Raw genomic sequence first — 25,263 nt, 5'->3', positions numbered from 1 at the left:
TTTTCTTTTTTTTCCCATTTTTTTTTTTTATATAGATTGCACTTGAAAGAAAACAAAATTAAAAACTGAGTTGGAGATGGGAACGTGTCTAAATTAGAGCATCATCTATAAAATAAATACAAATATTTAATGTTTAAATAAGACTGAGAAACAAATTAATGTAAATTAGGTTTGCTTTTAAACTTAATTTATGCAAGTCTACTAAAAGTGTGACATTTTGCTGCTTTTCGTGTGACACGCGCTCATCTCTAACCGAGAGTCAAGACTGAGTGGGTGGGAGGGGGAGAGACAGAGAGAGAGAGAGGGAGAATGTGAGTGAAGTTGTTGCAATTGAGAGCAATTTGCAATTACTCAAATTGTGTGCTAAACATATTTATGTTCAGATCCTCGAATGTTGCTGTGCCGCTGTGATCGAGCATTTGGAGCATTTCGGAGAACTCCTGCGGCTGTTGTGCCCCGCCAGCGCCGTGCGGATGCGGATGATGTGCTGCTGCATGCGGATGCGGATGTGGGTGGGGGTGCGGATGCGGATGAGCCGGATGTGTGGCACCAGCATTCTGCCAGTCGCCCCAAGGTGTGGCAGCTGGCGCCGCCTGATAAGCAGCAGCCTGTTGGCGTTGCTGCTGCTGTTGTTGTTGGTTGCTGCCCGCACTCAGCTGGGTGTAGGTTGGTCCGCTCGGCGAGCGGGCAGGACTGCTTTGCTGATAGGCTGGATAGGCCTCGGTTGGACCCGTTGGCTGCTGCTGTTGTTGTTGTTGTGGCTGCTGTTGCTGCTGCGGCGTCGGACGCAGTGCCACGCCCCAAGCATTTGGCGTGGGTGAACTGCCCGATTTGGGTATTTTGGCCAGGGGCGACGGTGCCGCAGCGCCATACGGCGAATGTGTGGCATCGTAGCTGTAGCCCACCGGCGAAGCGGGACGTGGCGGCGGCGGCGGCGCCTGCATGTGCAGCTGATAGATGCCGCCATCGCCGCCGGTTGGGGTAATCTCTCGCCTCGGCGGCTGCAGCGTATAATCCACACCCGGCGCCTGGACATAGACATGTTGTTGCTGCTGCTGCTGCTGTTGTTGCTGCTGTTCCGTCTGCTGTTGCTGCTGCTGTTCGGGTGTGGCACCGTGGAGTGTCTTGCCGGAGCTATTCGTGCAGACGATGTACTCCACCTCGTCCGTGTAGGGATTGAGGAAGGCATACGCCTGGGTGCGCAACCAAACATATTCCGAGTTCTTGGCGCGAACGCGATACAGAAGCGAAAACATTTGTCCCTTCTGCTTGAGCACCTGATCGAAGCTCTCCTTCATGTGGCTCTGATCCTCGGGATGGAAGAAATCGTAGCATATCTTGCCGAGCAGCTCCGTCGGTGTATAGCCCAGGATGTGGAGCACCCGTTGATCGACGAACGTGAATTTGCCATCGAAAGCGTGTCGTGTGATGAACTCGCTCTGATTATTGCTTCCGCTCATATCGTTGGCTGCCGTCGAGGTGACCTGGAGTCGGCCAATTGCCACCAGGCAGCAATGGGAGGCCATGTCATCCACGTCGCGATCCATGTGCACATTGGGAAACATATCCGTTGGTGGCCAGTTCTTAATATACCCGGTGCAATGGACGACGGCATAGTTGGAGCCATCTCTCGATGGACCCAATGAATTGCGCTGCTTCAGGCGATTCAAATGGCCAGAGACCATGGCATCGGGATTAACGTTGCCGACACGCATCCGGCAGATGAAACCACGACGGGCGCCCATGCTGAGACGCATGCTCGACTGATGACCCTCCTTTTTTACCGTGCCCGACTTCAAATCCAAGATGCGACCAGCATTCTGTGACTCCTGCGTGGACAGCTGCTCCCTGATCTTATCCCTATCATCCGGATGGATGTGCTCATACAAACTGGTGCCATACCAATCGCTCTGCGTATAATTCAACACTGGCGTCACCGAATCCGACACGTAAATCACACGACCCGAATCGCACGAGACAACATAGAGAAATCCGTCGGCTGCTTCTAGAATTAAATGCTTCAGTTCCTGATCGGTTAGAAAGCTGGGCTTGTAGGTGCCATCACTGCTCGTATTGCCAGTGCCACGAAGCGCCTTCATGTGGGCCACAGCCATCCGGAGTATGGTCAACTTGTCCGGTTTGCGGGCCAAGGCGCTGCATGTGGGCACCATGTCCGATAGTTCCGTTATGTAGGCAGTCATCTTGTTGCGACGTCGTCTCTCAATCTCACAGTGATTCTCGCGACTAGCAAAGCGCTCCTTGTCCTGTATGTTGGCATCGTCCATGATCCGAATACTTAATTAATCGACTCTTTCACTCCCACTACTTCTACTTCTATATGTGTGTGTGTGTGCTCGTGTGCGTGTGTATGTTGCTGTGAGTACTTCTCTTTAATTTGCTTTGCTTGGCAGTTCGCTTTCTTTATTTGGGTCGCTTTGCCGCGCACTGTTCCCAAAAAAAGTGATTTCGTCGTTTTCTGTGTGAGGGAGGGTTCTTTCTTCTTCTTCTCTTTCGTTTTTTGTAGTAGTATTTTGTCTACGTGTATGTGTGTATATGTGTGTGTATACACTGTATACGAGTGTGTGTATAGCCAGAGTCTTCGGGTAGCGAGCACAAATACACAAATTTTCACATTTTTATTCAATTTCACAACTTTAGTCGGTATTTCACTAGATATTTGTTTGCCGTTTTCGATTTATGGTTTTTGAATATTTGTTTGGTAATTTCGAAGAATTTTCTTCCACGAATTGCACACACACGATAAAATCTGAAACTGTTTACTGTGCACAGTGTGACCGTTGCAGTAGTAAAATACCAACTAGTGCACATACATATGGTATCGATGCAATGTCGCACGTTGCCAGACTGGCAAATGTGGTACTCTTCTGTGATATATCGACGCTTACGATAAGAATCTTAAGATATCGATTTACTATTGTAAATCGATGACGTTAAAGCTTCAAAATTCAGACTGTTATTTTTTGGGAAATAAAAAATGCATACGAATTCAAATGTTCTGGTGTAGTATTTAATGTTATTACAGCATTGCGTCTTGTCTTACATATATCATATATGATTTCATAAATACATTTACATTTTTAATCATAACTAGGCATTCTTCCATTTCTGACAAATTTAGAAATAGGACAGTTTTTTCTTTTAAAATTAAAATTAATTATCAGTAGTGGCAATAACATATGTATGCATCTGCATTCCATTCGGATTCAATTTCAATTCTTATAACAAAAATAGTTAGGCAGCCTTACGCTGCAATTAGCATAATCCTTTGTATTTTTATTTTTTATTTTCATTGCAATAAAATACAATCTTAGGTAAGGTTTATATTTGTTCTGGCTTTGTTTTGTTTGTCTGTTGTTTGTTAATTAATTATTGGCAATTTACTAACTGCATGTTTTCGTTTACTTCTCGACGGCTATAGTTCATATTCATTTCGTTTTCAATATTTAATTCAAGCAAAGTCTTTTGTTCTATGTAGGCTTATTGTTTAAAACTGTGCATTACTTAATTGTAGATATTTCAAAATGCGTCTCTTTAAAATTGCATAGAGTGCGTTGTTTATTTTATTTTTTTTTTTTAATTATTCCTTCGAGTGAAATCGTTTTTATATATTAAACTTCAGCATAATTCGTTGACTAGAAATTAACTTAAGTACTTAAAATTAAACTTATTTATGATAATTTTTTTCTATTTTGGTGCAAAATGAATTAGCTGAACAACATTATCCTTAACATTTTGTGCTTAAAATAGTTTCATTTTCTTTTGGTGTTTTTTTTTGTGTGTATGGTTTTTTTTCTTTTTGTGAATAGTCAAACATTTTGTTAATAATTTTAAGTTGACGGCAGAGTTTTGGTTTCTCTATATACTATGTGTTCATTCCACTTATTATATATTCATTGTGCATTTTATATAGTTGCTGCAAGCTTAAACAAAATTTTCCATATATTCCTAAACAATTTCATAATACAATCCAAAACATTTAGCACCAAAATGATTTAAATACGCCAAATAAAAAATATAATATATTATTGAGTTCAGTTTTAGTTTCATTTTTTTGCACAAGGATTTTTGAATTTTTGACATTTTAGAAAATCGATTAAAATTTGCAACAACTTTCTTCAAATGTGAAATGTAATTAAGAGCTATACAAAAATACTTTGGTTTTTATATGTGTAACATCGCAAGTGAATTCTTATAAAAAAATTAAATATATAATTAAATCAATCATTGAATTGAATTGAACAAATCTTTTGGCATGTCGCCGTAGCACTTAGCAATAAAATCACAAAAAAATTAAACATACTAAATACTATTTATATATTTAGAGCTAAAGTTAAACATAAATAAAGTCATAGTGTCTTTTTCTTCATTGAGTGTTCAACTAGTTTGTTTTAGTTTTTTTTTTTAATATTTTTTTTTTATACTTTTTAGACTGTTTTCTTTTTTTAGTTCTTTGCAAAAATATTGACATCAGCTATCAGCTAATTGTTTCAGGTTGGATTTCTTTTAGTCCACTGTAAAAACTAGTTTGCTAATACAAAGCAGTTGTCTAAAAAAAATTCATTGTGATGAATTTGTGATGATATCTCTCTTTGCGCCTTGTTATAAAAACTCATGCTCAAAATATTCTTTGCAGTTTTTTTTTTTTTTGTTTGCTTTTTTGTTAGTGTTGCTTAATTCGATTGCGAGTTGAAAGTTAAAGTTGTAGACGTTATTGTAGGATTATTTTGGTTGGTTGCCTACGTGGTGTAGGTGCGGATAACATCGCGTATAACCGCTCGACACAGAGGACACTGACCGCCGCCAACGCCGCGCCACTGCTCGATGGCGCAGTCGTAGCACATGCACATATGTCCACACATATACAGCACCGAGTCAATGGGATTCTCGTAGCAAATGGTGCACTCGGCACTCGAATCTGTGCTCTGTTGATCGCTGAGGCTGTCCTTCCACTTGCTGCCGTTCAGCGTGCTCGTACTTTGGGCAATGGGCTGCAAAAGAAATCAATCAGATAATGAGTTTAAAGCTAGTTACGAATTTAATAAAACTAATCACACTCTAAATGGAAATAGCACACTTAAAGCACTACACTTTCTGAATTCTACAAATATTATTATATTATATTCAAAATGCTGCCGCAGCCAACTTAACAGCGCGCCTGATAATTTTAAGTGTTGCCAGACAGTTTGAGTGCGATCAATTTAAAATTTTAACGTCTGCAGCCAAATTAACAACGCCCGCGCAATGCTTAAGTGTTGCCAGATAGTGGAAGCAATTTAAAATGTTGATTTGAAATTTAAGCAAATTTAATTCAGACTTTTGAATAACTCACCTCAATATATTGCTGACTGCTGGTGGTGCTGATCAATGTGCCGCTGGAGCAGGCGCCAGCGAGAATGCCGCTGCTGCTGATCGTGGCAGCTGTGGCTGCTGGGCGCTGCTGTGCCGCCGCCGTCAGCTGTCCATTGAGATCATGCGAGCTGTTGGCCGGCGGCAGATTGACGACGAGAACGGTGCCGCCACCATTTGGCTGGATCTGCAGTATGTCACCATTGGAGGGCATGCTGATCATCCGACTGCCGCCATTGCCAGTGCCGCCAGCTGAGGCCAAAGTGTTGCTGCTGTTGGATTGAGCGACACTCAGTTGCATTTTGGTGGCGGCGCCGAGCAGTTGGCCAGCATTCAGGCTGCTCAACGATTCGGTCAGCAGACGCGAGCCGGAGGCAGTTGCAGCAGCGATAGCTGTTGCCGAGCTGGCCGCACTAATCTGTGGCTGCGACGGATAGGCCACCATATTGGGCAGCTGCTGGCGGAACATGCGCAACGATTGCGTCGAGCCGTAAACATCGAGGAACGCCCACAGCTGGAGCGATTGATCCACATGCATGACGACGACAGCGGGGCCATTGTTCTTGCTGATGCTCACCTCACCGTTGGGCGCCACAAAGAAGGCGATCTCATCGCCACGTTGCGGCGCCGCCGCAATATCCTTGCTGACCACCCAATACTCCGGCCGATCCAGCAGAAAGTCCGAATCATTGGGCAAATCATTCGGCTGCAACAAGGCCGGATTGCATGACGTTAGTCCCAGGGCCAGAGCACCAACATACATCTGCTCCGTTTTGAGCACCTGCACGATGAGCTTCTCGCCAATCCGGATGGGCCGAGCCGTGAACACATAGCCCTGACAAAAGTCAGACTCGGTGCGCGAGGCCACAAAACGATCGTGGGACAAACGCACATTGCGCCCCTTTGTTATGTGGAAGGGAACGGGGATGAGGCGGCCGTTGCAATTGTAGCGCAACGGGGGCAAACCATTCGCCAGATCGTGCTCCACAATGTGGGCGGGTGTTGAGGTGTTGCTGCCACCGACGTTGCCGTTGCCAGCTAAATGCAGCGATTGCATCGATGGCATCACATGACGTTCCAGCTCATGATCGGGCAGCGAGCGACGCGATTGTTGTGCAGCAGACAGTTGTTGTTGCTGCTGCAACTGTTGCTGTTGCTGCTGTTGCAATTGTTGCTGCTGCTGCTGTTGCTGCTGTTGATACACGTAAATGCGTGCGTCCAAAAACTCAATGCCGGTGCAATTGCCATAGACATCGATGACTGTCCAGAGCATGCCGCGCGTGTCGATGCCAGACAAAATGACGCCCTTCTCCTCGGTGTTGATGCCATAGATGACGTCGCCGGCATTGTTCACATAATAGTACAATATGTTGTCCTTTTCGCAGTACTGTTCGTGCAGCGCTTTTGCCCAGAAGCCCGGTCGGTTTGTTAGATCGGGACACGCGTATTTGGGCAGGCCACCTTCCAGCGTTGCCGGATCGTTGCTGGTGAAACCGAAACGAATGCCGCCATTCCAATTGTTCGAAATCTCCGCAAACTTCACGCAAATTCTCTCATTGATGCGCACCGGCCGAGCCGAGAACGTGATTGCACGGCAAAAGCTCTCGAAGCGACGCGCCAGCGTACCATCCCTGGAGATGCGTATATTATCACCATGTACCGTATGAAATTGCAGGGGTGGCAAATTATTCGGACCCGGGCAGGAGGAGGGCGAACGGCGAACTGTAAAATGCAAGAGAACCGAAAATAGTTCAATGAGTAAAAGCAAATAGGACTCAAGCAAGAGAGAGAAAGATAGAGAGACAGCTTAAAGCTTTTTTGGAGTAACAGTTAAACAATTAACATAAAACTGTAAGGCTGTTAAGCTGTTAGAAAACAGGAACATTTTTTAACAGTCACTGTTAATGAAAATTGTACATAATATAATATATATATTAATGAAAAATAAATTAAATGAAAAATAAAGTTTAATATTTAAATTTAAAAAAAATAAATAATTAAAATATTTATAATTGAGCAGCATTTCTTACTTTTGCCTAACTGCAACTGAATACTATTCATATTAATCTGTTTCAATCTAATTAAAAATCAGGAAACGTAGTCAAACCATACTTGAACTCAGCTCATGAACCTTCCTTGACAATTCAAGAAATTGCTCAGCTCTTTGAAATACCTTTCTATGGAAGACTGTTGAACTGTTGCACTTGAATGCTTCCAAGAAATTCATGTGGCAACAGCTGCCATACATCAAAAAAAGTCAGGTTGATCGACATTTTGATATTTCCAAATTATTGTCGTCAAAATCATCATAAAAAAAGATACATTGAGAGTTCAATAATCTAAGCCCAGATCATCAAAGTCACGTGCTCTTAGGGGTACCCAAAAAAAGAAAGTGAAAATCCATGTTGAAAGGGGTTAATGCCTTCTGTCTGTCTCAATATTCAGCTAAGAGCATGTAATATGAGAACTAGCACATGGCTTAGGAATCCGTACGCTTCGTTGGATTTCTCGACTGTATATATATATATATATATATATATCAGTGTGTGTTTGATGGCTACCTGCGTGAAAAACTATGTATTTTCTTTTGAACTATGTGTAACTCAAAACTGAGCCGCTGAGCTGAACTGAAATTGTAGCTGCTGCTTAAGTTAGACAAGAATTTGCAAGATCTTATTTTAAGTGTATATCGAATCATTTGAAGATTTATGATAACCATTCGGTTTAAATTGTGTTGTCATTTATTATGTTAGTAGTAAATTGAAAAGCTTGTAAATCTGCCTGAATAAGAAGTTACATTATTTTAAATCAAATGCTTAAGAAGATAAAAGATAAAAGCCTAAACATTTAATCAAAGTAATTAAATAAGATAAGATTAAATAAGTAAGATTAATGACAAATCGAATATATAAAAGAACTCATTTAAATACAAATTCGAATATCATAATTCAATAGAAATATATCTTAAGTTAACTAGAAATGAAAAGCAACACAATTTAAGATAAGTAAGAAAAAGTTGGCACATAAAGACTAAAAGTTTTTGGATTTTATTAAATGATCAGACTTATTATTTTTATAAATTGAATTTTATATTGGATAAAGATAAGTTGTCCAGCTGGTATAATGCAAGTAGCCCCGATCTTAAGTTTAATATTAAATCGAATAATTTGCCGAGGTATTAATGCAATTATTGCACATTTCGAAGATAGTCCTTGGGTGCAAAAGGGCAGCAGCTGTCTGACAATTACGGAAAGTATGCTCAACTTGGTAACGATAATAATTACGAACTGGAACTCAGACGACAGGTTTGTGGCACTTTTTTTTGTATTTTTTCTTTTTCTAGGGGCATATGGAATGCGGCGGCATGCCACACGAGCAGTTGGAGGAGATGGATCAAAGAAGCCAAATGCGACAGCAGGACAACAGAGAGAGAGAGAGAGAGAGACGGAGTCAGGGACAGACGGCAGTCTTGATTACCATGTTGATATGCGGCGCGTGGCAGTGTCTCAGCAATGGGTCACAAAGGCAGACAGACAGACAGCTGGACGGACAGACGGTCGCACAACAGGCGGTTGAACGAAGCAGCGTCTTGAGGAGATCTTTGTGTTCATTATTATTTGAGCAAGGCTGCGGCATGTGGCAGCTGCCCGTGCGCCAAGGCGTTGCCAAGCCGAAAAAGCAGCTGCAGCAAGCAGAGAGCGAGACAGACACTGACTAAGACTGAGACAGGTAAAACAACCCTGTGCATGCGTAGCTACCCTTAGCGCAAACGATCAACAGGGGTTGCTTGCTGGCGACACAAAAGAAGCAAAGATACAAAACAAAAAAACAAAATCGGCAGCTGTTCAAATTTCAAAAACCAAAAAAAAAGCAAGCAACAAAAATTGGAACTGAAAAGGCGTCCTGCGAGAGGGGTTGAAATTCAATGCGCGTGCATTGAACTAACCAAGCAAATAGGGGGTGCAACAGAGCGAGAGAGAAAGAGAGGAGGGTAGACTGCATACAGCAAGAAAATCTGTGGCTGCAACTCAAAAGCAAAAAAAACTGGCTGAGCTAAGTGCGCTGCTTCCGGCCCATCCAGGAAGTCTGCGGCCAAAGGAAGCAGCAACAGCAGCAACAGCAGCTCAGCTTCCGGTTAGCTGACATTAGAATAGAAGAAGAAGAAGAAGAAGCAGCAGCAGCAGCAGCAGAGAGCGAGAGAGAGAGAGAGAAATCGATCGACCCATCAATATTTATGAAATGCCTGCCTGCCTGCAACAAGGAAATCGGAAATCACGTTTTTTTCACAGCTCCACTTTTGCTTCTGTTTCTGTTGCTTCTTCACGATCAGCGTCTGTTTGTGTTTTTTGTGTAATCGTTTACTACGTGTATTGGGGCCTTATTAGCTGCAGGATGTCGCCTGGCGGCATTGGCGACGCCTACTTTTTGCCCAGACAACAACGATCAGACAGACATCAGTTGTTGTCAATGAATTACACATTGAATGAAAATACTCGTCATAAAAAATGTGCGTGTTTTTCTCTTTCGTCTTTTTCTTGTTGTTGTTCTTCTTCTTGCTACTCTGTCTAGCCAATGCTTAAATCAAACGGTTAACGCGCTACGCGTTCATCATTTCAATTAGGCAGCAGCAACAACAACAACAACAACAACAACAACATGCTCAATTAATTAGTAGACGAGCTCTCAGTTCCAAGTGATAAAAGGGGGAGAGATGAGATATGTTTGAGATATGTGTGATTATTGCTGATCGCAGGGTTAGCTGCCTTCCAATGAGCTGCTTTCCAATGCTGTTAAAGAATACACATAACATGCGTGTAGAACTATAACAGCTGTTAAACTAATATTTAATACATAACTCAATTGAATTAAAAGGGGAGCAACAATAATATAATTCAATTTAATTACATTTTTCTCCTATTAAAATATCATCTCTCTTTTTTTTGCAATTTAAGAAATATTTAATTGAAATAAAATTTATAAATTCTTAACAGAGCAAAGTCAACATAACAATGTTAACACATTTAGCAACTTAACATTTGCACTTTATTTTTATTTATTAAGCGGAGGAAAGTAAACTGAAATTGAGTTGAGTTACTTTTGACTATGAAAATATTGCTTAACCTTTCTAGTCATTGGTTCTACTGATCTTAAGATCTCATTTCAACTGTGATTAAATTGATCAAAAGTTATTTATGCTGGACAAGCTACGAGAAGTGGAAATTATGCATTAGACTATTGCATATTTAATTAAATGCCTGTCAGGCATTGCAGCTAAAATCATGATCAACACATTTAATAATGATATTTTGGTTGAATGCAATTAGCTCGTTAGTCCCGTGATTAGCTTTTATCTTGGCCAAAAAACCACAAATTGGCCAATCTCTGAGCGCATTACAATCAATTTAGCTGAAGACAGAGCACAACAAGTTCAGCTTGCTGATGTGCAGTTCCCACACACACATACACACACACACACACACACACACACTCACACACACTCACACACACTCACACACACAAATATAGACGAACCGAAGTGCAAACGAAGAACGATCTGCCAAACGATCGCAGGCAAATTTTCGTACAATTTTGCTTTTTTTTTTTGTTATCTAAAGGAAAAACCTGATTTACCGTTCGTGGCAGACGCGTCTCAAACATTTCCCACGCTGGCCGTGAGCAAAAAAAAAATAAAAATCAAAAAACTAGCAAAACCAAACAACAACAAAATTCCCACGACTCCAAATTTGTATATATGGCAAATATATGTTTATATATAGATATATCTATATATATAGTGGATGCCTGACTATTTTCGGAGGGAAAAACCTGTAACAAACTACAATAATTGCAACTGCAACTGCAAAAGCAACAGCAACAACTGCGATGAGTAAACTTTTGAGACTTTTGCCGCTTGCGGGTGGAAGAAAATAAAAATGGGGAAACAAAAATCATGCAGGTGTCATAAAAATGGCTGAAGTGGCAATCATTTTGGGCAGCTGCCTCACAGATCAATGCTGAAGATCTCAACTCAACTTAACTCGACTCGACTCGACCGTAAATTGATCGTTAGAAATAATTTGGATGCCGAGTTGTGAATCATTAGATTCAAAAATACTTTAACGCTTTTAAGGCATTTCAAGTTGAGCATCAAGTTGAGAGAGCTTCTCATTTTAGCTTTAGAAAATGCCGAAAACGTTGCATTGATCAATTGTTAAGTTGGCCAAGAGGCATTAAAATCAATCTAAGGCAAATTTGCATTTATGCAAGGTTGTTTTCCCATAGTTATTTTTACACATATTTTATTAATATCAATTTCTGTTTGATTAGTTGTCGCCCATAAATGACGTAATTCTGAGCAATTAATAAAGATAAATTAGCGCTGATTCGACGCACATTTCGCAAGCTTTGAATGGGTGTGAGAATTGACATGCCGCGATAAGTGGCAACATTAGCCAGATAAACAGACAGACTGAAATACAGAAAGACAGAAAACAACTCTGCCCCCGCCCACAAATTAAGTTATGCGCTGCCCACGCATTATTTGCGTGTTATTTTTTTCTCTTTCTTTTTACTTCTAACTAATTTTCACTTGTGATAAATGTGTGTGTGTGAGCGTCTGTGTGTGTGTAGGTTGTGGCGTGTGTTAATATGTGGGCTTTTAGTCGTGGACAAGCCTTACAAGTTAAAGCTTAAGCTATTTGGCAGCGAGGCACCCACACGAAATCGAACTCGAACTCGAACTCGAATTTCGAGCTCATTTTGGTTGCTTTGTCATTTGTCAATTGACCGCAAATTGCAGTGGCTGCCAGACGTGGGCCGCTGACCAATTGATACACTTTGTAATCGATCTGGCAACCCCGCTCCGCGCTCTTCTCTTTAATTGTCAAGCGTTTCCGGCATAATTAGGCCTTCACGTTAATTGTTGCCACACGTTCCGCCGAATATTGTGTGGCAGACACACGTGGGCACAACAATGACAACAAGTTACACGGCACGTGACCTATAACCTCATGTTGTTTGAAGAATAAAATAAAAAACAAAACCGGTGCGTAGGCAAAAGGCAGCGACGTGAGTGAGTGAGAGAGAGAGAGGGAGAGAGCTATACAAGTTTGCATTTCAACTTGTTGCTCTTTTCTTGCATGTGTGTGTGTGTGTGTGTAATGCAATAGTGAAGCTTCCGCTGCAGCAACAGCAGCGGAAACTGCGAAAAGCATCAGCCAATTATGCATTTTACATACTCTCACGCTCGCACTCACTTCTCACGCACTCGCTGTCTCGCTCTAACAAAGCACAAATGAGTAAAACGTGCGCGCAAATAAAATATAATAAAAGAAGAAATGGAAAAATAAAATAATAATTGCAGCGATAGCCGAGGGTCGACGAGAGGTCAAAAGTATTGAATGTTGTTGTCGTTGTTGATGTCTGCGGCTATTGCTGTTGCTGCTGGTGTTGTTGTTTTTGCAATGCACTTTTCTTTGCGATTAAGCGAAATATGATGACAGTGCCATGGGATGCAAAACAAAAACTCATTGTGCGTTTGTATGTAAGTAGTGTGTGCGTGTGTGTGTGTTAAAGCAATGACAGTGAAACATTCGCAAACTATAACTGGTACAAACAGAATTCCGTAACTGTTTTGATTTTGCCCACTGTATTTGGGATTTACGCAAAATGCAAAAATTTCCCATTGCGGCAAAATTTCCCCCACCTTGCTGTGGGACATAATTGAGTTACAGTTTAAGGCGCACTGGCTCTTGCAGCGCTCAACTAATAATAATATTGATCGCACCTCGCGAGTTCAATGACTGCCTATGGATATTCTCTCTCATCTATCATTTACACACACACACACAGACACGCATACATCTACAAAAAGTTGTCTTTATATAATTAGGTGCTGCGAGGGTGGCCAAAATGAAATTTACATGGGTTATTTTTACAAGTCGTGCGCTGTTTATGACGCTGAGAGGAGGAGGGGGAGTGTTGGTGTTTTCCATATGTGCACTGAAGCATGCGACCCCAAACCAAGAAGACGACGCAGCAGCGTTGCGCTCAAAATAGCAAGTGAAGAAGCCAAAAAAAACATACAGAAAATGTTTCAGTTGACGGAATATTGTGTATGAAAATAAAGTCTGTATATAAATAAAGATAAGATGGCGACGGACTTTCTTCCGTTCCGTTTTATTTTGTTATAGACAATGTTGTTGTTTATCGAAGCGTTGCAACTGTTGCTATGTATTACACACACACACACACACACACAGACACATACACATGCACATTGCATTTCCTCACACACACACACAAACATGTGAAGAGGCCGGCGCAGTTGACTGCACAGCCAGCGGCGTCTTTACCCCTTCTCTCTCTCTTCACTTCTCTCTATTGCTCTTAAGCTGCTGCCTCTTTTGTGTAATTAAATCACTCAAGCGTTGAGCGCTGCGCTTGACTTAAATTATAGTCGCAGACAACGATAGACAGAGAGAGAGAGAGAGAGAGAGAGGGAGAGAGACAGCTGAAGTGCTTCTTACACATCATTACAAACATTATAAGAATGCAGCGGCAAGCGGATAATAATTCAAGTGGCATTTTATTGTTTTATCACGTATTTATTTCTGGGAATAGCGCTCAATAACTGTACGTGCCCCTCTCTGCTGCTAGGCTCTCTTAAACCACCAACCGCCCTCGCCTTAAGCATTCTTTTGTTCTCTTCATAGATCTACGATTAATTCAAATTAGCTCAGCTAACAAGCTAATATTATGTAAATTTTTATCTATATATAATTTTTTTTAATATTTTCTTCATAATTATGCACAGCTGCGAAAAAAAGCGAAAATCTAGTTTCCACAAACAACAAAAAAATTAACTTTAATGAATATCCAAGCTTAATTTTAATGCAAAATCAGCAGCACAACAAAAAACATGACAGCGAAACAAGAACACGAAACTGAAATAAAAACCGATCGATAAACAGCTGAAGTTTCATAGGTAGCAAAAGCCGAGCAAGTAGAGCAATCTAAGAGTTGATTTATCAGCTCAAACTTGGACTCAAAATCATATTCGGAATCTTAGCTGAGAGCGTGCATGATTGTTGAGAGTTGTTGCCTGCGCTGCCTGGGTTAATTGTTGAGCCCAAAGGCAGCAGCTGGAAACAGACCCGCATCCATCTTTTGTTGCCCCTTCCCTTCCCATTCCTTCCCTTACCTGTCTTGTATATTTTTCAACTGTTGCTGTTGCGACACCCAAGACGCTGTTTTATCTATGGGTATCTATTATCTATGTATCTATTCGCCCAGCAAACTCTGTTAACAGTTTTTCATCGTTGTTTTCCATTGGTTCATTAACTGATAACTGATGACTCGGCAGAGGTAACATGAAACCAATGTAGGTCACTATGATAAAAATAATAATGTAATAGTTGACTGCACTTAACATATAAAAACTTTCAAGTGTGTTTTATAATAAACCAATTTATTTTCCTTTAAGTCGTTGCATTCATCTCCTTTTACCTTTTTACTGGAATGATTAAGGTACATTCCGCAACTAAGCACTCTCTTAAAATGTTTTTACTTATCTACTTTACTAATTTATATAAAATTCCTTGCATTCATGCATCTCTTACTGGAATTTCGGCATGCACTGTGACAGATCCAAGCGCTCTCTTAAAATGTTGCTTACGCTCTTCGTGCATATCTACTTTGTTCTACGATTGAAAGTGCTGCGCTCTCTCGTCACAAATGGCGATCGACATTCGCATTAAGCTCTTATCAGAAACCAAACAAAAACAAAAAACCCCACAATCTATGGGCTTGACCACAATTAGAAAATAAATAGAAAATATCTCACACACGCTTAAATACAAATGTACTTGCAGTGTCCAAAAAACTTTGATGGATGACGCATAACAAAATGACCACAAAATGAGCTCATAGGCAAAATAACCCATAACCAACTGTAAGAGAAGCTACAGCTCTATGTGTGTGCTTGGGGGAGTTTGTGATGAGCAAATATATATATCTATATGTATTTGTGTGAGACATAAGAATGGGAAGAAGCAGAGGTAGCAAATGAAGCCCGCACAATGCATTTGAAATTTGAGCGAAGCTGGCAACGCCAACGACAGCCATCGATCGACGGCGGCGAGCTCAAAAAGTAAACCGTGAGAAGCTCAAGTAAAAGCAACCAGATAAACTTTAGCCAAAGCCGCCTCGCATGCCAACCAACCAGCCAACCAACCAACCAACAGGCAAGAAGCAGAAGACACGACAAACAACAACAGCAGCAACAATAAACTCTGCTAACACAAAATGTAATAGATGGAAAAAACAAAGACAGCAACAACAACAATAAGCAGCTGATTCCAACAAAAACAAAGTAATTTCATTGATTACCGATACGCAGCGCAAATGCCGCACGTACAAAATGAAATGGCGCTCGGCAGCGGGAAGCAAAAAACAGAGTTACCAACACCCGCCCCGCCCCTCCCTTCATCCTTCTACCTAACTCACTTCCAATTCCACTCTGGAAGCTTGTCTTCATTTCTTTTGCTTTGCTTTGCTTTGCCGACGGCGGCAACGGCGCTTCGCGTACAAATCCAACAAGTAACAAGCAACTGCTGAATGGGCCATTTGGCCAGACTTCTTGGGGAATGTCAAAGGGGGAGAGGGACGGACAAGGCGAGTTGCAGCGGCTCTGCCCGTAATGTATGCGTCATTGGCTTTGGGGCTTGGTAAGATTTTTGTACCTGGCTGCCAGAACGAAAGAGAGAGAGAGAGCGCTGCTTGGAAGAGAGCTTTGAGCAAGAGGAAGAGGAAGAACGAGTGCACATGCCAAGAGAGGCTTTTCCAGCAAAATAAAAAAATTACAACAAAATTGAGCGTAGTTAATCGTTATGATAAACATAATCGTTGCTGTTGTTTTGTCTGCTCGATTGTTTGCGTATGTGTTTGTGTATAAATATATACATTTTGAGGTTTAGGTTAATTTTTGAGCCTTTCAATTTTATTATTACCAGCGAGAGAGAGAGTTCGAGAGAAGATAAACAGGCACTTCCGGCAAGTTTGTTATTCTTAACGAATTCTTGCGCTCTTCGTGGAAGTCATTGACTAAATGCAGCTGGCTTTATGAATCTAAGAGAACGTGCAAGTCAGCTGGACGCTATGATTGAAGATCCTTCAGTAGAAATTAATTTCAGCTGATTTTATTTTTACTTAACATTATTATTAGATTTTTACAACTTGGATTTCTCATATTTATAATTTCCATTGTCCAAAAGCTTACACGTTGCTAACAACCTTTAAACCCTTTTTATTAAAAACAAAAATTTAATGGCTATTGTTTAAATAATCTCAAGTGGGTTTATTTTTTTGCTTTGCTGATCTTTCGTTTTTGTTTGGGCAAATGAAAAAGAAAAACGCTAATGTATTCATAAACTTGCAGCTGTTTGTTGTTTTTGCTGTCTTAAATGTTTTTATTTATCTTTGCCGCGTTCATTAACAGAGCAGGGAGTGAGAGAGACAGAGACATAGAGTGAGCTGCATGAATGAGAGACGAACGTCAAATAATGTGGGAATTATTTTCAAAAGATATGCAAAATTCATTCAAGTAGTTTTTTGCATGAATTATTTATTTATTTATGTGGCTCAAATTGAATTTTCGCACGCTATAATTACGTTTGGAATTTGTTTTCAATTGTTGTTTTAATGTAGTAATTATACTAACCGAGTCCGAAACGTTTCTTGATTTTCTTGAGCATTTTCTTTTTGGTGGACATTTTGTCTTTGGGACTCATCATCAGTTCGCTGTTTTCCATGGCCAGGACATGAGCGGCGGCAGCTGCCGCATTGTAATGATGTTGATGATGATGATGATTATGCTGATTATGAAGATTAATTTGTTGCTGCTGTTGCTGATGTAGGACATGGCTGGATTTTTGCATGTAGTTGGATGGTATATCCGACAGACCCATGATGATTGCGGTTTTATGCGAAATTAAACTAACTGACAATATATGCAAACGGCTAAAAACTTAACGCGAATTTTTAAAAAAACGTTTTGGGCTTAAATAGAGTTCGTAACACATTGGATGTTAAATCATTTTGGTATTTTAGACTTTGTGTATTTTTTGTTTGTTTGTTTGCAACGGTACAACAAACAGAACAGAACAGAAACGATTCCAACGAAAACTAACCACGGACACAACGACGCCGAAGAAAGATGAAACGAGGAACGTGCGAGTCAGCGGAGCTGCGAACCAAACACTTCGACGTTTATTTTATAACTGAAACTTCTTTGAAGCGTTTGTGGGCAAAGTAAAATGCTGCGACGCCAGCGTCAGCGACAGCGCCAGCAGCTGAGCGGTGATGAGCGCGTGAGCACGACGCGGCACTATGTTGCGTTGTATCGTGAACAGCGTGAGTGCTGTGAGCTGGACACCTCGTCCTGAATTTGAAAACTTGCCAGCAGCAATTCGATTGGAGAGACTGCAATTAACTACTTGTGAGCCTATTATAATTTTTGCCAAGCACTGCACTCTTGTTGCTTGAGCATAGACCGTGAGCTAAATGTCAGTTCATTTGCACATCTCTAGCTCTAACTGTGTTTGTGGATGTCCAAAAACAACAGAGAGAGAGAGAGAGACTGTGAGCGAGGAAGAGAGAGCGCAGGAGAGCTGAGCGCAGTTGGGCAGCAGGCAACGCCGACGCAGTGCTGCTTGCAGCTGTTTCTTATTTACTATGGTTTCGCTTTTGTGCCTGCTTTTCGCGTGTATTGAACCTCCCTTAAAATTTTGAATGTTGTTGTTGGTGTTGCTTGATCGTTGTACACCTTGATCGCTGCTGATGCTGTTCTTGTCGTTGTTGTTGCTGGCGGCTGTTCTAGGCCAGGTTTGTTAGCCGCCTGCATTTTGAGCAAACTGCTGCTCTTTGCGTTTTTTTTTTTGGTTTAAAGACGCTGCTAACTGTTTTGCGGCACTTTTGGCCAAAGTTCAGCTAAGTTCAAGACACATTTTTTTTTGTTAGTTTGGTGGGCATTATGAGGCGATATATGGTCTGTTTGTTGCCCAGTTAAGAGTTAAGTGTTGAACGCGCAAATTAACAAGAATTGTCTGTAAATTGTTTTATTGGTTATGAGCTATGAACTTGAAAGAGTTTTATAAAACTGTTTTTTTTTTTGGTTTGTGGCAAGTTGCTTTGCTAATTTTGTTTTTTTTTTTAATATTTGAAACGATAAGAAAGAAGAAAAGATAATGCTAACTAGTATAATCGAGCTGAGGCTAAACAAGGTTGCCTTTCTCTTTTTTTTATCCCGAAACAAATGAAATTGATACAAATATATTTTATAGATTTGATACTTAGTCACTTTATTTGCTTACCGCTCGTAGCTAGCTTGGGAATACCCTTAAATGCTAAAACGATCATAGTAAAAAGCTCTTATCGATTGTCAAATAATGTGCCATAAATCAGGTTCATAAAGTGGTTGATAAAAGTACTCAACACAATAATTCATGGATAAAGTCTGTGAACTTTTAGACTTTATATGTATGCATAAAAAACAGACTCTATAATCACATGTACAATAATGCGAGTATATGAGATCATCAAAGTTGAAAATAGTCCAAGTGTATATAATTTTCGTTTGGCATTTACATTAAATGCTGGCTTAAGACAATTCTCTACAGTTATTGATTTAAATAGCCATGGAATCGTACGGTTAGGGTAACTTTAAGAACTGGCAAGAAATCCATGTGACATCTGAAGACAATAGGGCCTTGAACCCAAAAGGCCATAGAACCAAGCAGCGACAATTGTCCAGGCAAAGACAAATGGCAAATAGAAGAAGAAGCATAGACAGAGGCAGAGACAGAGGCAAAGACCGAGATCGCAGACGAGGAAGGTAAGGAACCTTATACCAGATAGAGGATAGCAGATGTTTCCCAATGTTCGTGGGAGAGACTTGAGAGAGAACAGCAAACTCTATAGAGGGTATTTTTGCAATGGGGACAACACACACACACACAGACACACACACATGCACATGTGTGGCAAAAAGAATTCTAAATTTAAACATAAACTACTTTGAATACGGGCAACAGAAGAATTATCTCCCCCAGGCAGAACAGCTGCCTTTTGGGGGCGCCTCCCTTTAGGCAAAATATGAATATACTTTTGAGTACAGTGGTCACTGGAACTCATGATCTAAAGATAACACAATAAACTACATTTTTAGCAAAGTTATTTTTGCTTCAGACTTTTGTGTAGAACTATGTTTTTTTTTATAAGAAATTAGTATTTAGAATTTTTTAATTAATATTAATTTGTTGTATAAGAAATAAGCATTTTAAACAATGAAATAATTTGAATAATTTCTCTTGATTTTGGTTATTAGTTTAAACTAGGACGCCGCCCTTTAGGTAAAATATGAATAGGTTTTTGACTATTTATTTTGAAAGTTATTTTGATAATAATTTAGCTCTCACACTTTTTAATTTAGAATCCTCAATTTTTCTTCATTTAAATTTAGCTCAAATAATATATTGCATACAAATTATAAATTATATTTTTTTTTTATAGTCAAAATAGGGTTTAAGAAATTAGTTTTTAAATCAGGGAGTGAAATATTTGAATGATATATTTTATTATGGTGAATAATTACCTAAGACTTATTTAAAATGGAAATAAATATAAAATAAGATATTAATTTTTTTTAAATGATTATAGTGTTTGCATTGCGGAACACTCCATTTTCATTTCATTTCCATTTTCTGTCTGCGATTGCGATTGACTACTGTAGTACGAGTATTTATTTATAATGTATGACGGAGTGTTATCAAAGGCCCTGAAAACGCAGACAACTGGCGCACGTCCGCCACGTGTTTCCAGTCACAATTCTGCGCTATGCATATGATAAAGGATAAACGCAGTTAAAGCAACAACAACAAAAAAAAAACAACAAAAATTTACACCTGGAATTGGCAAGCAAACAAACAAACCCGACAAGCGAAATGACTGAACAAAAAAGAAGAGGAAGAAGAAGAAGAAAAACCCTTCCAGTGATAAATGCAACCACAGATGCCAGCAGCGATCTTCACGTTTTAATTTTAATTTCTTTTGGGGGTAGGTTTTTCGAAAATTTTTGCACTACTTTGCACATCTTGTGCATTGGTTCCTGTTTCGCCAGCGTCCTTTTTATTTGTATTTACTTGGCGCAGGATCAGCCAGCGACAGCAGCTGTATTTCCATGCCCTTTTAGTTTAGACGGGACGCGCGCCTGCTGCCATCATGCCAGCCAACCAACCAACCAACCAACCAGCCAGCCAGCCAGTCAGCCAGCCAGGATGCTGAATATGCATTTCCACTTTAATATCAAAATTTAAATGCTTTCGCTGTCTGGCTGACTGTGCTGTCCTGTCCTGTCCTGTCCTGTCCCGTCCTGGATCCCTTCCGATCTGACAAATTGCATCTGCTGACATCGGTCTGGGCAGCAAAAACCAATTATTATCCTTCAACAGGAGTGCTCGCATCACAACAGTTGTCCACATCATACAAAATAAAATAAAACCACAGGATCACAAGTTTCCTGATCATCGTTTCTCAATGCAAATATGTCTTTAAAATAAACAGATCTCTATTAAAATATGTTTAAGAGCGCTTTCAAATTGTCGGGTTTAGCCATAGACAAATTTAATGATTAATAATTAATAATCCTCTGTGGAATTAACCACTAAAAGTTTTTGCTTAAGCATTTTAGAATACTTAGTTGGACCAAATCTTCATTTAAGAACAATATTTCTATTTCTAAATTTATATTACTTGATATTTATATATGTATTTTTTTCCAAATTAATTTCTCTTTTGTTTACAATCTTTCAGAAAGCAATAAGCAAATTTTAAATACTTGAAATTTTTGCACAATCTTTTTTTAGTACATAGTTGGAACAAATCTTCATTTAAGAACAATATTTTAGTTAGTGCTTATAAGCTTTTATTTGTTATTTTAAATATTTTTGAAAGTTTTCAATTTTTTATTTGCAATCAGTCAGATAACAATCAGATAAAAATATGTCAAAAATATTTGGATTACACCTTTTAGCATTCGCTTTACCAAAAAGCTATCTATATTTTGTTACATAACATCATCATCATATCATATTTTACAACCGTAACTAGATATTATTTCTTATCAAGAATTGCTGTAAGTTTTCAATTTCAGCATAATCAGGCAAATGTAAATGCCTTAGCCTTGATAGAAAAACTTGATATAGATATAGATAAAAATACGACACATAGGTATAAATTAAATTGTTGCCTATCTAAATTAAATCCCCAAACAAAGTATAAACAAAAATGGAAGAAATCTGTATTCATTTAATATTATACGCCAGAGAACCACTTGAATTATAGATAAGTAAGTTTAAATATTGGACTTTGAATTAAGCTTCTAATGAGAACTTAAATGATAGACACCCAAAAAAAAAATATGTATATTATATCAAACAGAGAATGAGAACTGAGCGGGAAATAAATGAATGTTATCACAAGTTAAGTTTGTTTTTGACAATCGAGTAAATATATCGAGAAGTCAACGAAATTCTTTGGCAATTCAAATATTTGATATTCTTATCACGAGCACCTGGAAAATGGGGAAAACAATGCAGCTGTAGGCAACTAGTTATCTATTAAATAGGATCGATAAAATTCGAAATGAAAACTGTAACAAATGTGCTGGAAAATGTTGCCCACGGCATGTTTAATTACAAAACGACATATGCAAAGGATCATGATCCTGTACACACATACGACAAAGACGGCCATATTGAGAGAGAGAGAGAGGAAGATGGAGTTCAACAACAGTTGTAGTTTCTTTCGTATATAAACATAGAAAACTAATCCCGCAGACTTAAGAATAGAAATGAAAGGAAAGAAATTACGCAAGCACTTGAGAAACGACAGCAGCAGGCAGAACTTTATACCAATTTATACACTGAGAGTAAAAAACGTGCATTTTCATCAGAAATTACGATGTGTTCATTTGAAATTTTTAAAATGGGAGAAAGGACTCAATAAAGTTATGTACAATTATTTAAAAGGCAGAATAATCTTGAATGCTATGGAGCATATATATTCTTGATCAACCTTTTTTACACTAGTCTGTATAAGTAAACTGCTGTCAGAGTCTTTAAAAGCTCGACACTTGCAATTGAGAATATAAATTCTAATACCAAAGGCAGATCAATAATTATGAACTGCAAAATATTTATTAAGATCGGATAAGAAACGCTGATTTTGTTAACGCAAACTTATTTTAATATTGAACAAACTTCTGAATTTATCATTGTTTTCCACTTTTTAGTAATAAAACACAATTAAAAAAATAATAATTAAAAACTGTCTCCCAATTTAGAATATAATTATATTTATAATAGTATAAAATCCATACAAGGTTGTTTCCTAACTATTAAATAAGAAAAATTCTACAATCGCAGCAGAAGAATGCTTGCAAATGCTGTTCTCTCAGTGTACATTTATGTGTAGGAAACAGTGTCTATATATAGGTGATCCTTTGGGTACCTGCACAGCAACGGCTGCCAGTTGTGCAGGGACGATGTAGGGAGAGCTGAGGGTGGGTGCAGCAACCGATTCAAATCTAGCGTTTTTGGGCTGCAGCCCAACTTCAACTTCCTTATTTTATTTCACTTTTTTTCTTGTGTGTGTGAGGCGCATCCGCACATACGCTAATCAAATATCAGGCGCGTCCTGCCCGAAAAATACCCGCCAAAAATCAACATATGTGAAGGAGAAGCGATTCAGCGAATGTATCTCATGGATGCAGACCATCCTGTGGCCCGTTAGATATGTGCTGTGTGTTTTCTGTGTTTTCTGCCAATGCATTTTGCGTTTTGGTGTTTTTTCCCCGCGTTTAAATATTGGAAAAACTCGCGCAGTTCGGCAAGTCATAGTGTGAGTTAGTCCTTGCTCATTGCCCATTGTCTTTGTCCTTGTCGTCTTTGGTCTTGGTCAACGGTTTTTACTACCTGGCCTGCATTTTCACTTATTGGGTTTTCCATTATCCTTCGCCGTCTTTTCAATCTCCTTTTTCTTCTCTTTTTTTTATAAGAAATCATTGCCATAAACTCAATAATTTATTGTCTACCAGTTGCATAGAAATCAGGGAGAGATATAGAAAAACTACACTGATTTTCTGAGGGGAGTCGTAATCAGGTATAACAGTACAGGTAACATAGCATAGGTTTATTGCACCTGTAGCTCGTCGTCGTCCTTTGTCCTAGCATTACGTCAAAGTTCGCGCCCATCTATTGATTAAATCCAGCACCTTAACTGTTTGCATAGCCGCGTGAGAGTTTTTCCCAATCGGGCACTTCTTCAGTTTGACTTGACTTTTTGTAGATCTGAGCTGCTTAAGGCATTGATGTCCTTATTGCACAGAGAAGAGGTTACGCTGTGGTAATTGTAATAAAGGATACTGGCCGCATTGTGCAGGTGTTTTGTGAGAGGTAAGATGCTGTCCATGAAGAAGGAATACCATCTTAAGTGTGTAATTTAATTCAGATCATTTCTAATCTTCATAATTATGATGTTTTTTTTTAGCTACTTATAAACTTCGAGCTGACAGATTTTTTTCTAATGTTTCATTATTATACCCTGTTACAAGTACCTAAACAAAATGATACTCTGAAAAGTACGTTCCTTAATTCAGGTGAATTAAAAAAAAGAAGTATAAATCGTATTTATTCCTAGTTCTTATTCTACTATTGTACTTATTTATAGTCTTCTCGATTGAAATACTTAAACATAAAAACGATTAACGATGCCTAAAAAATTTAAAATTCATCTAACTAGTTTAATCCAATGATATTAATCTTTTAAATGCATTAGAATTGAATTTTGAATTTTAACTTTTGATGAACAAATTAATAATAAAATTTCACTGTTGTTGAGTAAAATGTATTTAGAAACGTGTTCATTTCATTGCCTCTTCTATAAAAATCTGCTGAACAGTTAAAAGCTGCAACATTGAAAATAACTTTAAGCCCGCATTTGGCAGAATGTTTTGTGATTCAGTTCTTTCAGTCTTGCAAAAGAATTACCTGGCATAATTAATACATTAGCTACATTAAATACTCACAAAGCCCGTTTAATAGCAATTTATCGCATTAAAAAAGCCAAGTTTTAAAGCAAGTCTCAAACTTTGTGCTGTTTTTTATTTTAAATTATAACGTCTTTAAAGTGAGTACTTTTGTAATGTATCGACAGCGCATGCGCTGCGTCAAAGTGCCATCGCTAAGATAAACAACTGTTTTGGTGCGCGAGTACGGTGAAGATAGTGAGAGGGTGGGGAGGAATGGGAGGGTCACAAACCCTATTGGAATGCGGCAGGCACGAAGGCCTTTAATTATTGCAAAATATTCAATTGAATTATCTCACTAATATCACAGAAGTGCCACACTTATCTAAACATTTTCAGCTAGCAACATTGCCTGCAAGTACTCACGAATGCCCAACTTAGCCACAAATTAGCTTTAAATTAATAATGCACAATGCAAACATTCAGTTAATACCTTAATACACTTACCGATTTTACCCGCCGACTGTCCCATTCTTATTACATTTAATGCACTTAACACATTTGTAGCTAATGATTAGAATATTTTGGTATTATTTGATTGAAGCTTTCACCAACATTAGAAAATTTGTTTGCGTAGCCCAAAGACACATTGCAATTGACGTATCCACGTATACAAATTGACTGTGTTTCGTGGCGTTATGTTGCACATTTTATGCATAAATTATAAAACAATTTTTAGCACCGTTTTGGTTTTTTGAGGCCACATTTTTTAATTTTGTTTGGCTGCCGGCAGGCCAATTCGATACAATTCATAT

At 39.1% G+C, this 25,263-nt stretch overlaps 2 protein-coding genes across 3 annotated transcripts; both read right to left on the bottom strand.

Moving 5' to 3' along the window:
- Positions 1-106: 106 nt before the first annotated feature.
- LOC6563909 (aryl hydrocarbon receptor nuclear translocator homolog) lies at positions 107-2,787 on the bottom strand. Its single transcript, XM_001990452.2, has one exon. It carries the CDS (start codon positions 2,283-2,285, stop codon positions 348-350), a length of 1,938 nt encoding a protein of 645 aa, XP_001990488.1. The 5' UTR covers positions 2,286-2,787; the 3' UTR covers positions 107-347.
- A 1,667-nt stretch (positions 2,788-4,454) lies between these two features.
- LOC6563910 (protein neuralized) lies at positions 4,455-25,207 on the bottom strand. Of its 2 annotated transcripts, none has more exons than XM_001990453.3 (3): positions 24,956-25,207; positions 5,351-7,089; positions 4,455-5,009 (listed from the first exon to the last, which is right to left on the bottom strand). In XM_001990453.3, exons 1-3 carry the CDS (start codon positions 24,978-24,980, stop codon positions 4,758-4,760), a joined length of 2,016 nt encoding a protein of 671 aa, XP_001990489.1. In that variant the 5' UTR covers positions 24,981-25,207; the 3' UTR covers positions 4,455-4,757. The 2 variants fall into 2 exon arrangements, with proteins under 2 accessions (XP_001990489.1, XP_032592664.1); XM_032736773.2 differs by lacking the exon at positions 24,956-25,207 and adding an exon at positions 17,087-17,605.
- Between the last annotated feature and the right edge of the window lie 56 nt (positions 25,208-25,263).

The sequence above is a fragment of the Drosophila grimshawi genome, unplaced genomic scaffold (genome assembly GCF_018153295.1).
Source record: "Drosophila grimshawi isolate 15287-2541.00 unplaced genomic scaffold, ASM1815329v1 contig_311, whole genome shotgun sequence".
NCBI classification, from domain to species: domain Eukaryota; kingdom Metazoa; phylum Arthropoda; class Insecta; order Diptera; family Drosophilidae; genus Drosophila; species Drosophila grimshawi.
Note: the sequence above shows the minus strand (reverse complement) of the source record. Positions and strands in the feature narration are given on the sequence as shown.